Below are 12,447 nucleotides of genomic sequence, written 5' to 3' on the forward strand. Positions count from 1 at the left end.
GAATATTCTTTCTTATGCTCGCCCGGAAGACGGAAATGAGCGGCTGATTCAAATAAAGATGAAATAAACATTTGAAGTAGCGGTAATACTGATGTTTAAATATTGATTACAGTCATATAGCCTTATATGGGAGTGGTATCTATTTACGAATTTGATACACTTGTTCTTTTCGAAGATAGCAACATGTCAGTCATCCGTGTCAAAATTCCAAAGCAACTTAAATTTTGAAATTCAGACAAAAACAGTCATATCTAGTTCTGGCTTCCATAACTTAACTGACGCTATCTATCTATTTATTTATACTGCAGCGCTCCTCTCTGCGAGTATTATGTGCAGCTGCGCGCCTGTACAAGAAGTTAAAAGTAGATTGGATAGAAGCACAGGCACGAGTATCGGACCTGTGACAAAAAATATGACCAGATTGATAAAAATCCTTGTTTTCATCCTAAATGTGTCGAAAGTTAAAAATATACAGTAAAATATGACCCCCCTTCAAAAGATACATATGTCTACTGAAGGCCAGAATCTCGAGATTTGAGCCTGCGAGCAATGGGTTCACTTCCCGGTTCGTTGTGAAATAAATTCCCGAGACAATTAAACAAACTATCTATCACTATTTCACGTGTACATTTAGCTACAAAATGAGACCGACCCCAAGTCTGTAGCCCTCTCCGTTCATGAAATATCTACCAGAAAACGAGCGACTTTCTGCTGCAAGTTCCAGGTAGATAGAAATGTGGCTAGGGCTGTCATCGATAGAAACGATATCGATGTATCAACGATATTTTTTGGTCGATCGATTATCGATTCCCATTTTTAAAAATCGATATTTTACACAGAGAAAAAAAACACTATCCAGATAAACACTCAGACCCTCTAAAACAACTTTTCTGCCTGCAAAAATGCGCCCTAAGTAATGGAAGTTGTCAATAAAGGTCATGTCTAAACTTGTACCGTAGCAGTCTTTTCCAACTAGTCAGCACTACCTGTATGGGGAAATACATAAATACAAATAAAACACATGAGAAGCAGGCAATTAAACTAAAAATAACATTAACAAGAAGGTATATAGCATGTACATGAATAAATAGGTTGTTACTCTAACTTTATAATTGATATATCGATGTATCGTCGATATCTGTCTTCCGATATATCGGTATCGTCGATATGACAAAGACCCAATCAATGACAGCCCTAAATGTGGCACAACGAAACGGTACAAAATCACGGACTAAAATATGTTTTTCAGCCTAGCACGGGTCAAACATATGTAGACATATGTATCTTTTGAAGGGGTATCATAATTCACTACATATTTTTCATTTTTGACTCAGTCTGGTCATATATTTTGTCCCAGGTCCGATACTAACTAGTGCTTGTGGATAGAAGGATAAAAGTAATACACGGTGTGTATTGCAGTGTAAATACAGTTGATAGTGTTAAAAACAAGAAGGATTTACAGATAAAAGCAGTTTAAAAACAGGTCTATCATGTTAAGCATTGTGTACAAGTTTGGTCACACCCTGTTTAAACTGATTCAGGGTGGGGGCTTGCACAAGTTGTACTGGAAGGGCATTCCAAAGTACTATAGTGGCTGGGAAGAAAGAGTACTTATAGTAATTACAGGGAGTGAGGATCTGAGTATAGGAGTGGGGATGCATATGTCTTGTTAGACGGGATCGGGGGCTGACATTGTGGGGGGGGAGTGGCACAGCAACCAAACCATTCACTATCTTGTAGAACATAAGGACGCCATCTCAGCTGACATAGCATGTTTGTGACACTGCTGTAAGGGGAGTAGTCATGATTTACCCATCGCGCTGCCCTCCACTGAATCATTTCGTTCTGGTGGATGTTTTTTTGGGTGTAAGGGTTCCAGACACAGCTAGCATATTCTAGCTGTGGCCTGACTAGTGATTTATAAGCTACTTCTCGAACTTTTGGGTTCTTGCCTGGGATGTTTCGTTTAATGAAGTTTAGTGTTCGGGTAGCTTTGGACGTGACTAAATTGATGTGTTTATTCCAATTTAGATCTGAGGATATAGTGACCCCAAGGTACTTTGCATCAGGAACTGTTTCCAAGACTTGGCCATGGAGTGTGTACTTTGATTTAAAAGGGGTTTTTGACCTTGTTATGTTCATAACAGTGCATTTTGAGGGGTTGAACTCCATGTCCCACTTACTTTCCCATATCTGTATTCTATTTAAGTCTTGCTGGAGGATGTTTTCTTGGGCAGAACTATTTACAGTTAAGTAGACAGCAGTGTCATCAGCGAATAACCGAACCTGTGAAATTAGATTTTCAGGCAGGTCATTACGCTATTTTGATATTCAGGTGGTCATGTCCATTACAGCATATAACATATCTGAAGCTGAATTGTTTTAGCTAAGGCCTAAAAAAAAAAATTCTTTGTTTCCGGTAACATGCTAAAAAAAATTAGGGTAGGTAGGTCGGAAAAATTATTTTTTTTTGGACATTTTTTTAATTAGGGGAGACTTTTCGGAAATTATTTTTTTGTCAAAAAATGATTACAACTAAGGGGGTTATGCCTTTAGAGCACCAGTAAGTTGATTTCTAACATCACTGGCCATGTTTAAAGCATAAAAAGTGCAGTTTTGCATCTTTTTGTTAAAAAGTTGAAAAAAATATTCTCCAAGGCCATAAAAACATTTAGGGTCGGGCCAAAAATTTAGGGTAGGTTGGGATACCGGAAACAAACAATTTTTTTTTTTACGCCTAAGTCATATCATAAGTCCTATTTAATTTATAAGTATAAGCCAGCCCGATACGAAACACCAAATTTCACTTGTTTCATTGGGTAAGGAATAAATGCATCAATTCGGCCTAATTGTTGGACATGCTGAATAGCCGATTCAAACAACATGATTTTGGTGTACAAATCTCGTGGTTGGTATAGCCCAACATGAGAAATCGGCATTGTGACTGTCAGTCATGTCGATCTCTAGCAATGTTGTGAAACTTGACCTTGAGCTGAGCTATACTTAGGTCCAGTATTTTCCAAATGCCATGTACAGGCACTGGTTATTTTTGAGATACTTTTCAATATCCAAATGTAAAATCGGTGACGGTCTACCCGAGGTGTCATTATTTAGGCTATATCTTCTGCCAAACTATGGATTTACAATTACACTGTATGTAGTATAGAATTAGAATGTGGATGAATGCAGGTAAACTGTGGAACTGCAGCTTTGTTTTCATCTATCAAGTATCAAACCACAGCTTTGTTTTCTGCTAGCTGTCTATCAACAATAATCAAACAGTAACAATTAGGTGTTATTAAATCACTTCTCATGCGAGTGTTGCTTTTCAATCAATCAGTGGCCCAAAATGTGCACCTCTGCACAAGTGTGTCTATGATTTTGTAGGTGTTTGCATTAGTCACAACCAGCATGACCAAGTAGCTTGAGTATCCAAAGGAATAGAAAAGTAACCCAAAACAGAGACTCGTGTATGTTTTTTCCTCAAACTATCTTTGATATTATTGACATTTAGTAAACCTCATTTTAGACATGAAATACATTTTAGTTCCAACTTCTAGATAGAGAAAGAGATGGATGATTCAGCCATAGAAAGTCGCATACAGTTGTTGGATCAGCTGGTACAGAATACAGTCGACTGTGATGATGAATCTATTGAGACAGCACTTGTGTCAAGGGATGGACTCATTGATGCCTTACTTGTCTTGTTTGAAGAGTGTGGGCGGTACAAACACAACAAACATGTTGTAGCTTTTCTGAAGAAATGTAATTTTAAGCTTATTTGTTACAGTTATGCTTTGATTAAGCTGAAAACCAAGATTAATTCAAGAATACATGTTTCTTCTTTCGTGCCACTTACCTCAGTGTCAACTCTATCTTTCTTCAAGTTCCATGTTTTGATATAATGTAGATATAAATGCGTGAAAAGGCGCAAATCATTTATTATTGATTGTAGGAAACTGTTAATAAGGACCTTTGCATTATAATTTGATTTTCATTTTACAGACTTACTTATGTTGCATGTATGTTATTGATGATAAGCCAATTGCAAAGGGAAGTAATGTTGTAGAATAGAAACTGTCTACTCTATTATATTTTTAGCTTGATCCCTAAAAACTATTTTTTACCTTCTGCTTTTGGTGTTTTGCATTTAAGTCTGCCACATTAGTACATTTGTATATGCGTAAAATGCCTGATCTGTCAAAGTTATGCCCTTTAAATATTTTGTTAAAAAGATTGTTCTAACTTCTCCAAATGCAATGAATTCTGTATAAAGAATTGAACAATTTTGATTTTCTACATGTTCCAATTAAGGCTGGTTTGATGTGAGTTATGTATTATTACACGGAACAATCTGTTCTAGGTTTTACTTAACCCTTATTATTCGAAGGGGTGTTCACTGAAAATTTACAAACTGAATAGCGAACAGTGCAGACCATGATCAGACTGCACGGATGTGCAGGCTGATCTTGGTCTGCACTGGTCGCAAAGGCAGATATAATTGCAGCCAGCAGGCTAAAGGTTAAAGAAATGTTTATCATAAAGAGAATCTTATGTTTAGATGAGAGTACAGTGAAAGAGATACGAAGATTGAGAATTCAGCTGACAGATTTTGAGGTGAAGGATGTGATAGGACGAGGACATTTTGGGGAGGTACAGGTTGTACGAGACAGACGTACAGAGACTGTGTATGCCATGAAAACATTGAGGAAACAGGAAACTCTGGCACAGGCTGAGGTAAATTTGACATCATTAGCAAGTTGTTGTTTTATGAATTGTCATTGGGTAAAGGGTTGAATAAATTTTGTGTGTTGATCCATGGCAGATGTCAACATATTGGTGAAACTAAAGTATATCATGGTTATTTAGAATACTGATTGTGTGTAGAGCTTCTGTATAAAAATTGTATTGCAGCTTACAAGTCTATCGGATTTAAAAATCAGGTGCCTTGAGGCCTGTTTATATTATAGAACTAGTTCTTCCATATAATTTCAACAAAAATAGTTGGAGTGGCAGTGAAAACTAGGTGTCTAGGAGCTGCTTGAAACTTTATCAAGTGTATAGGCTAAGCTGCTTTCCATAGAACAGCATTGTTTTTTACCTTTATATCATAATCCTGTTAGATTTAGACATACAGAGCTATAATAGAGGTAGGTTGTTGTATAGAAGGTTTACTAGTGGACAACCTTTTGCTGGATAAGAGTCATTGTACTTGTTATATTTCTGTATTTAGATCTCATTTTATGAAGAAGAAAGGGAGATAATGGCACATGCCACAAGTCCTTGGATCACCAAGCTTCACTACGCCTTCCAGGACACTCATACCCTCTACCTGGTCATGGAATTCCATGCTGGTGGTGACCTGCTCTCTCTGCTTGGCAGACATGATGATGTGTTTGAAGAGAAGATGGCGAGGTTTTACCTTGCAGAAATTGTTTTAGCTACACATGATCTTCATCTAATGGGATATGTACACAGGTTAATATCATGTTCTTTTTACACATGTAGAAAAGTGAATCACAGATTGTAATTGACATCTTATACAATAATTTAGTTGTCAGAGCAACTGCAATGTTAATGACCTGCAAACTACAGAATTATTAAGTACTTTTGGAAAGCTGTATTTCTTTTTATTTGAGTTACTGCAAGTTATATGAAACAGTTGTTTATACTTCTGCAAACTCTTGTTAAAAATGTGAGTCTGTAAAAATTCGTACATAGAAAAATAAAAACAGTTCCTCAATAGTTTTTAAAAAGTAGGACATGTTTTGTATAATTGTAATTGTTATGAAGCAGTCTCGGATTATTGAAAGAATGTAGATGAGAAAAGATTTTTTTACAATTGATAGAGATTTGAAACCAGAGAATGTCCTCCTAGATTCAACAGGGCACGTGAAACTTGTGGATTTTGGTTCAGCTGCAAAACTCTCCATTGATGGATTTGTAAGTTAATTTATTATCTACATTACCAGTACATGAGATGAAGTATGTCACTTTATGTTTTACTGTGTTTAGATAAGTTGTGACTTTTAATTTCCAAATAGAGATTTCCAGAAAAAATATAGTTTATTTTCAGGGGTCATTATATTTGTTGTTATACTGTGTTACAGATATTTTTATGTTACTGGCCTCTGTAGGATGCTGTTTCAAGTTACTGTTTGAAACCTGGTTGAGAGGTTTGTTCTCCGTGACTATTTGATAAAAGGCATTGTGTTTAAAATCATTTGTCCTCCACCTGTGATTCATGTGGGGAAGTTGGCAGTTACTTGCAGAAAACAGGTTTGTACTGGTACAGAATCCAGGAGTACTGGTTAGATTAACTGCCCGCTGGAAGAATTTCAATGTTACAGTTATGTTTGTGTTACAGGTATCCTCCAAGATGCCAGTCGGTACACCAGATTATGTATCACCGGAACTCCTCAATTCTATGAACAACGATGTTATGAACAGTTATGGTGTCGAGGTGGACTGGTGGTCACTTGGTGTCTGTATGTATGAGATGCTCTTTGGGAAGACCCCGTTCACTGATGAGTCTGGATCTATGGTTGCAACTTATTCTAATATCATGAACTATGAGGTAAATACTTGTGTTTTGTTTCGTTATTTTCAAATTTTAGATTTTGTATGTGAAGTCTCATCAGACTTAGCATATAAGTTGTTGTTGATTGAAAATATGCAGAGAGCATGACCTGGGTCGATAGGTCAAAGGTTAAGGTCACAAATTGATATCAAAAGTCAAATCTTATCTTTAATCCCAAACACCAACCCACCAACACATTTATTCATCACCACCTCTAGTCTAAAACTTTGGATGAATATTGCCTCACTTTGCTGAGCTCTTATACACCTTTTTTCAAGATTTTAGATTCATCAAAATGTTCACAAATTGGATTTTTTTATAATTAATCTTAGGGGACATTAAAACCTCAAAATTTACAAAAAAGGCAGAAAAGTGAAAAAAACTGAATTCTGTGATGTCTTCAATTAATCATTGTTCAGTTTTGGGAATTTAAAAAATTGAAATTCTTGATCTTTAACAAGTTCTTATCAATTTTCCCTTCTAAATATATCTATTAAAAGTGGATTGAAGCACATTACTTAAAGGTCCATTACTAAGGGGAAGTGAGTTGGCAATTTTTTTCATAGCCAGTGCATAGACTTCTGCAAGACACTAAATAATGAAGATTGGCAGGTCAAAATTTACAGAAGGTCTTTGGAACTCAAAGAAATGTATGTGTATTATCACGGGTACTAAACAGTGCCTGCGGCACCGCCTGTGCCGATGAAGAATGAAGGCACTTCGCTTCCGGTACCGCAGGCATTTCGCCAATGTTGACAATTCTAGCGAGATCGGTGAGTGATTTTTTTCGTTTTTGTCATTTTGTTACAGCATATAGCATTTTTTCAAAAATCGGGGAATGTTAGCGGGGTTTTAGAGTACCTCATGAACTTTATCCATGCTAAGTTTATGGGAAATAATCAATTTCCTAGAAATGTAAGGACAAATAAGTTGGGAATGAAACGTGATTTTTTCACATCAGTGACTTTTTTAGATTCATTTCTTTCCGCTGACCCTAACCACATTTTCTCTGCCTTCGTAAAACATATTTATAATGATATGTGATCTGCAAAAACATAAATGTGTCCAGAAAACCCCGAATATGAACGTTATGCCCATTTTGAAAATGTGCCGCAGCCATTTCTCGGTGCCGCAGCCCCACAGGGGTTTGCCGCAGGCACTTCTTAAAGTATCGGGGCATAAATTTGGCCCAAAAAAACCCAAATCTCGAATAAATTTCATTCGTGCGATTATATTTTCTTTTCACAAACTTTTTCCCAATACATGCGACGAGTTATCAATCAAAAGTTTAGCAATTTATACCTGATAATGTAGTGTCAGCACCCTCAGTAAATGCATTTAAATCGCGTTTAAATAAACTTTGGGGGTGGGTTCTTTCTATAAAATTTAAGGTAGTTGCATCAAGGGTTGTTGAGACATTGTGATGACTAAAGTTTAAAAGAATATAACGTGTGTGAAGAATGCATCATGTATACGGAAGTTGCTACTGCGAAGAATTTGGGAGAACACAAAGAAAAGGGCCCGTCAGAAACGATATGTTTAAATGGACTTATTCTCATGTGGGCTCTACAACAGTATGAACAGCAATCGGTTTATATTCGCGGGTAATCTTAAACTCTACACCATTACTTTAGCCCGTTGAAGAAAACTGTTTTCCCCAAAACCCATTATGATTTTATGATTGTCATTAAATAAAAGATAATGAACATAAATTTTCAGAAATGCAGACATCTTTTCTCAAAATAAATATGATAATAAGTTGACAGGTATAACCCATGTTCCCTTTTGCGTGCTGTCTTTTGTCAAAACTTTTATAACAAGAGCCACAAGACAGCAAAACCTCGACTATTCAAATTCGGGAATATAACATTTAATATTAAATATCTATCTAAATTTCAATCGGTATCTGTGGAATTTTATGCTATAACATAGGTTTATAAACCTTGAGAAATGTTGATAGGTTTCATTCAATATTTCCATTAGTTTTGTAGTAGTTACTTGTTTGCAAAACAAAACAACAAAGAAGTGTGCCCTATTGTGTCGTACAGAGGACAGGCTAATACAAAGCCGGGCTACCGGATCACGTGACTGGTACACTGAGTTGCGCCTTGGTGTTCGATGGGGTAGAAAATTTACCGAATTCATGCGCGTGCAACTAGCCCGACTGAAACAAATGAAAATTGTTTATTGGGGTACAGGACAAAAAAGGAGCACTAATCGAGCTAATCTATAAATATACTTACGTTTCAATTGGCAGACTACTTTCTATCATTCAACAAACTGCTTTTCAGTTGAACAACCTAGAAAAACACAGGAAAGTAGATTAGTGACTTATCTAATGATCGATTGGCTCCTCTAAAAAAGGAAAAAAGAATAAAACACGCACACACAGATAGAAACCCATTTTGCTATCAATATATTGATCTATAACAAACCAATTTCAGCGGGGCCAAGGTTATAAAAAGTTGCATGTTTTCGGGAAAATACAGTTTGTTTAAAACTGATCAAAACGGGTCTTAAAAAAGAGTTGTGGAGATAAACGGTTTTGCTAAAATATTTGATCTGATAACTCTTAACACATGTTGAAAATGTTTGTGAATATGTTATATATAATCGCACGAATGCAAGTTATTCGATATTTGGTTAGTTTTGGGGCCCAAATTTATGCCCCGATACTTAAAAGTGCCTGCGGCACCTTATGGGGCTGCGGCACCGTCAAAATGCCTGCGGCACATTTTCAAAATGGGCCATAACGTTCAAATTCGGGATTTCTGGACCATTTTATGTTTTGCGGTTCACATTCATTTATAATATGTTTTACTAAGGCAGAGACGATTTGGTTTGGGTCAGCGGAAAAAAATGAATCAAAACAGTCACTGATATGAAAAAATCACGTTTCATTCCCATTATTTGTCCTTACATTTTAGGAAATCGATTTTTTCCCTAAACTTTAGCATGGATTTGTTCATGAGGTACTTCTACACCCGCTACATTCCCCGATTTTTGAAAAAAAATGCTACATGTAGTAAAACATGACAAAAACGAAAAAATCACTCACGATCTCGCTTGATTTGTCAACATTGGCGAAATGCCTGCGGTACCGGAAGCGAAGTGCCTTCATTCTTCATCGGCACAGGCGGTGCCGCAGGCACTGTTTAGTACCCGTGATTATGTTGAAATTTCAATGAATCGACAGAATGACCCCCCCAGGTCTTTTTAACTTTCTTCATACTTCATAGAAAAATAATTGTACATATACTGTGACTTATTTCGAATTTCTACATACCAACTTTCATTTTCCAATAAAATGAAATAGTTTCTGTGCTTTTTAAAAGAAATTAAAATGTTCACTTTCCTTAGTATTGGACCTTTAAATGTAAAAATTAATTCTTAACTGACTTATTTGCAGGCATTTTTGAAATACCCACAGTCGACGTACATATCATCCTCAGCTAAAAGCTTGATGGACAAGCTTCTTACAGACACAGATCATAGACTGGAATATCATCAAATCAGAAAACATGCTTTCTTTGATAAGATAGACTGGGATCACATCAGAAAAGGTATCTTAGCCATTTTCTGCTTATTTTTTGTTTTGCCTTTCAGTTGTAAGATGGAAAATCTTGTTAGTCATGGACTTTCATACTGTGAGCAAGTTTTAGTTTACAATTTCATCTTGAGACAATTGAGAAGGATTTGCAGTTTTATGTGAAGACTACTGAATTCTTTTTATTCTAAATTAGTGTTATCGAACATGAATTGTTAATGACTGCTTTTGGTGAACCACTTTAATTTGATATCCCTGTGCTAGGAAAAATGTTTTTCCTTGATGATTTGAGCAAGTTAAAAAGGTCCAGGTAATCTTCAAACTTCTTGAACAGTTTTAGCTTGATTAATAAAGTGATTATAATGTAAATGAGAAGGACAATAATTATCTTTTACAGAGACTGCACCATTTGTCCCCCACCTGGAGAGTCTCGATGATACATCCAACTTTGAGGAGTTTGAGAAGATAAAGCACCCGCCAGTCTTAGATGACCACACACATGACAGGGAGTTCTCTGGCAAAGATTTGCCCTTTGTTGGCTTTACTTACGCAGGGAGAAAATCAACTGACATGTAAAGATACTTTACTTTACTTTATAGTTTTCTACTTACGCGGGGAGAAAATCAACTGACATGTAAAGATACTTTACTTTACTTTATAGTTTTCTAGTTACGTAGGGAGAAAATCAACTGACATGTAAAGATACTTTACTTTACTTTATAGTTTTCATAAGAAGCGGAAACTTCAGGTCATTATGTGTGTAAGCTGTTCATCTGGCTCGCAGAAGGTCTGTGGTTCTCCATGCCCCTCTGAGCCTTATATAATAGCCTGAGGTTTACATGGGGTCTACCTCTACACTTAAAAGTGGAAGGTTGACATATGAGCCGTGCCATGGGAAAACCAACATAGTGGCTTTGCGACCAGCATGGATCCAGACCAGCCTGCGCATCCGCGCAGTCTAGTCAGGATCCATGCTGTTCGCTAACAGTTTCTCTAATAGCAATAGGCTTTGAAAGCGAACAGCATGGATCCTGACCAGACTGCGCGGATGCGCAGGCTGGTCTGGATCCATGCTGGTCGCAAAGCCACTGTGTTGGTTTTCCCATGGCACGGCTCATATGACCTTAATTGTGTACATGTAGATGTGACTTAAAACCCCATAAAACAAACAAGTTCAGTGATAAAGAAAACTCTTGTTCCATATATGAGGCGGTTGTTTTGAAGATGTCATTAAATGCTTTAAGAGTATTTTTTCAGGGATTTTCACACATATTTATTCTTTATTGCTAATTCTATTCAACCATAATTGTTCAATAAAAAAGATGGTAAGTGTTGGGCATGATTGTCTCCACTTCCAAGTGAACATAGATTATAATTATTATCTACAAAACAATGCAGGCTACTGTAAAATCATCAATATTTGTGGAAGACAATTTTTCGTGGATATCCTGGTTGAGTGATTCCATGAAATTAAATCCATGCAAACAAGTAAGATTTCCATTCATTTTATATTCAAAGTTGAAATCCACAAATAAATATCCCCTAGAAATATCTGTTTTGGCCCTAGTCCCAATCCTTGACTCTAGTTACCTCCCCTGACAGTCCGTCCACAGACTGAAATGAAATGAAACTTATAATTATGCAACAAGTTGGACTATTTTGGCCCATACCATAAATTTCATGTCCATGAAATTGAATGAATTCAGAGTATGCCAATAATTTAACTTTCCAGGTACAATGTATTCTGTGATTTAATTAATATTTGGTCACTTTCAGCTGTTAGTGATTGCATGATCCCCTTGATATCAATTGCTTCAGTTGAGATTTCTGTTTGTTTCAGCAAAAAGTCAAAGAACAGTATTGATATTGAATCATCAGTAACAACATGTAAGCGTCGTTCTGGTTCAGGCGTAGACCTGACGCTGACTGTGAAGATTGCCGAGATGAAGCGGCTTCGGGAGAAGTGTAATACGTTGGAGGCGTCAGAATGTACGTTAAAGTCGACCGTGGAGCAGCTCAAGCTGACGCTGGAAGACAAGGAGGAATTGATAGAGAAACTGGAGCATGAGAGTCAGACGTACCAGCGAGATCTAGAAAACTATATAGCTAAGACAAACGTGAGTTAGGAGTTTTAGAAAAGCATATGCAAAAGAAATGCCAGTAAGATTTATTAGAAGAAATAATGAAAAGGAAACTCAATAAAGTTTAGTCCTTATTTAAATTTCTTCAAAAACACTTCCGTCACAACTTCAGTAATTCTTTATTTAGTTGTATTAGTAAATGCAGTCTTGGGAAATAGGGACTTTGTGAGATATCACAT

General features: G+C 36.5%; 1 protein-coding gene across 1 annotated transcript in view; it reads left to right on the forward strand.

Annotated features, from left to right (window-relative positions):
- The first annotated feature begins 29 nt into the window (after positions 1-29).
- The window catches only part of LOC123535413 (citron Rho-interacting kinase-like), a 55,798-nt gene continuing 43,380 nt past the window's right edge, over positions 30-12,447 (forward strand). Inside the window, exons 1-9 of the mRNA XM_053519283.1 lie at positions 30-135; positions 3,548-3,765; positions 4,562-4,737; positions 5,234-5,478; positions 5,850-5,943; positions 6,368-6,577; positions 9,990-10,143; positions 10,525-10,699; positions 11,968-12,244. Coding sequence (XP_053375258.1) covers positions 3,573-3,765; positions 4,562-4,737; positions 5,234-5,478; positions 5,850-5,943; positions 6,368-6,577; positions 9,990-10,143; positions 10,525-10,699; positions 11,968-12,244 — 1,524 coding nt within the window. The 5' untranslated portion in view covers positions 30-135; positions 3,548-3,572. The remainder of the gene's footprint in view (positions 136-3,547; positions 3,766-4,561; positions 4,738-5,233; positions 5,479-5,849; positions 5,944-6,367; positions 6,578-9,989; positions 10,144-10,524; positions 10,700-11,967; positions 12,245-12,447) is intronic.

Source organism: Mercenaria mercenaria, chromosome 12 (genome assembly GCF_021730395.1).
Source record: "Mercenaria mercenaria strain notata chromosome 12, MADL_Memer_1, whole genome shotgun sequence".
NCBI lineage: Eukaryota > Metazoa > Mollusca > Bivalvia > Venerida > Veneridae > Mercenaria > Mercenaria mercenaria.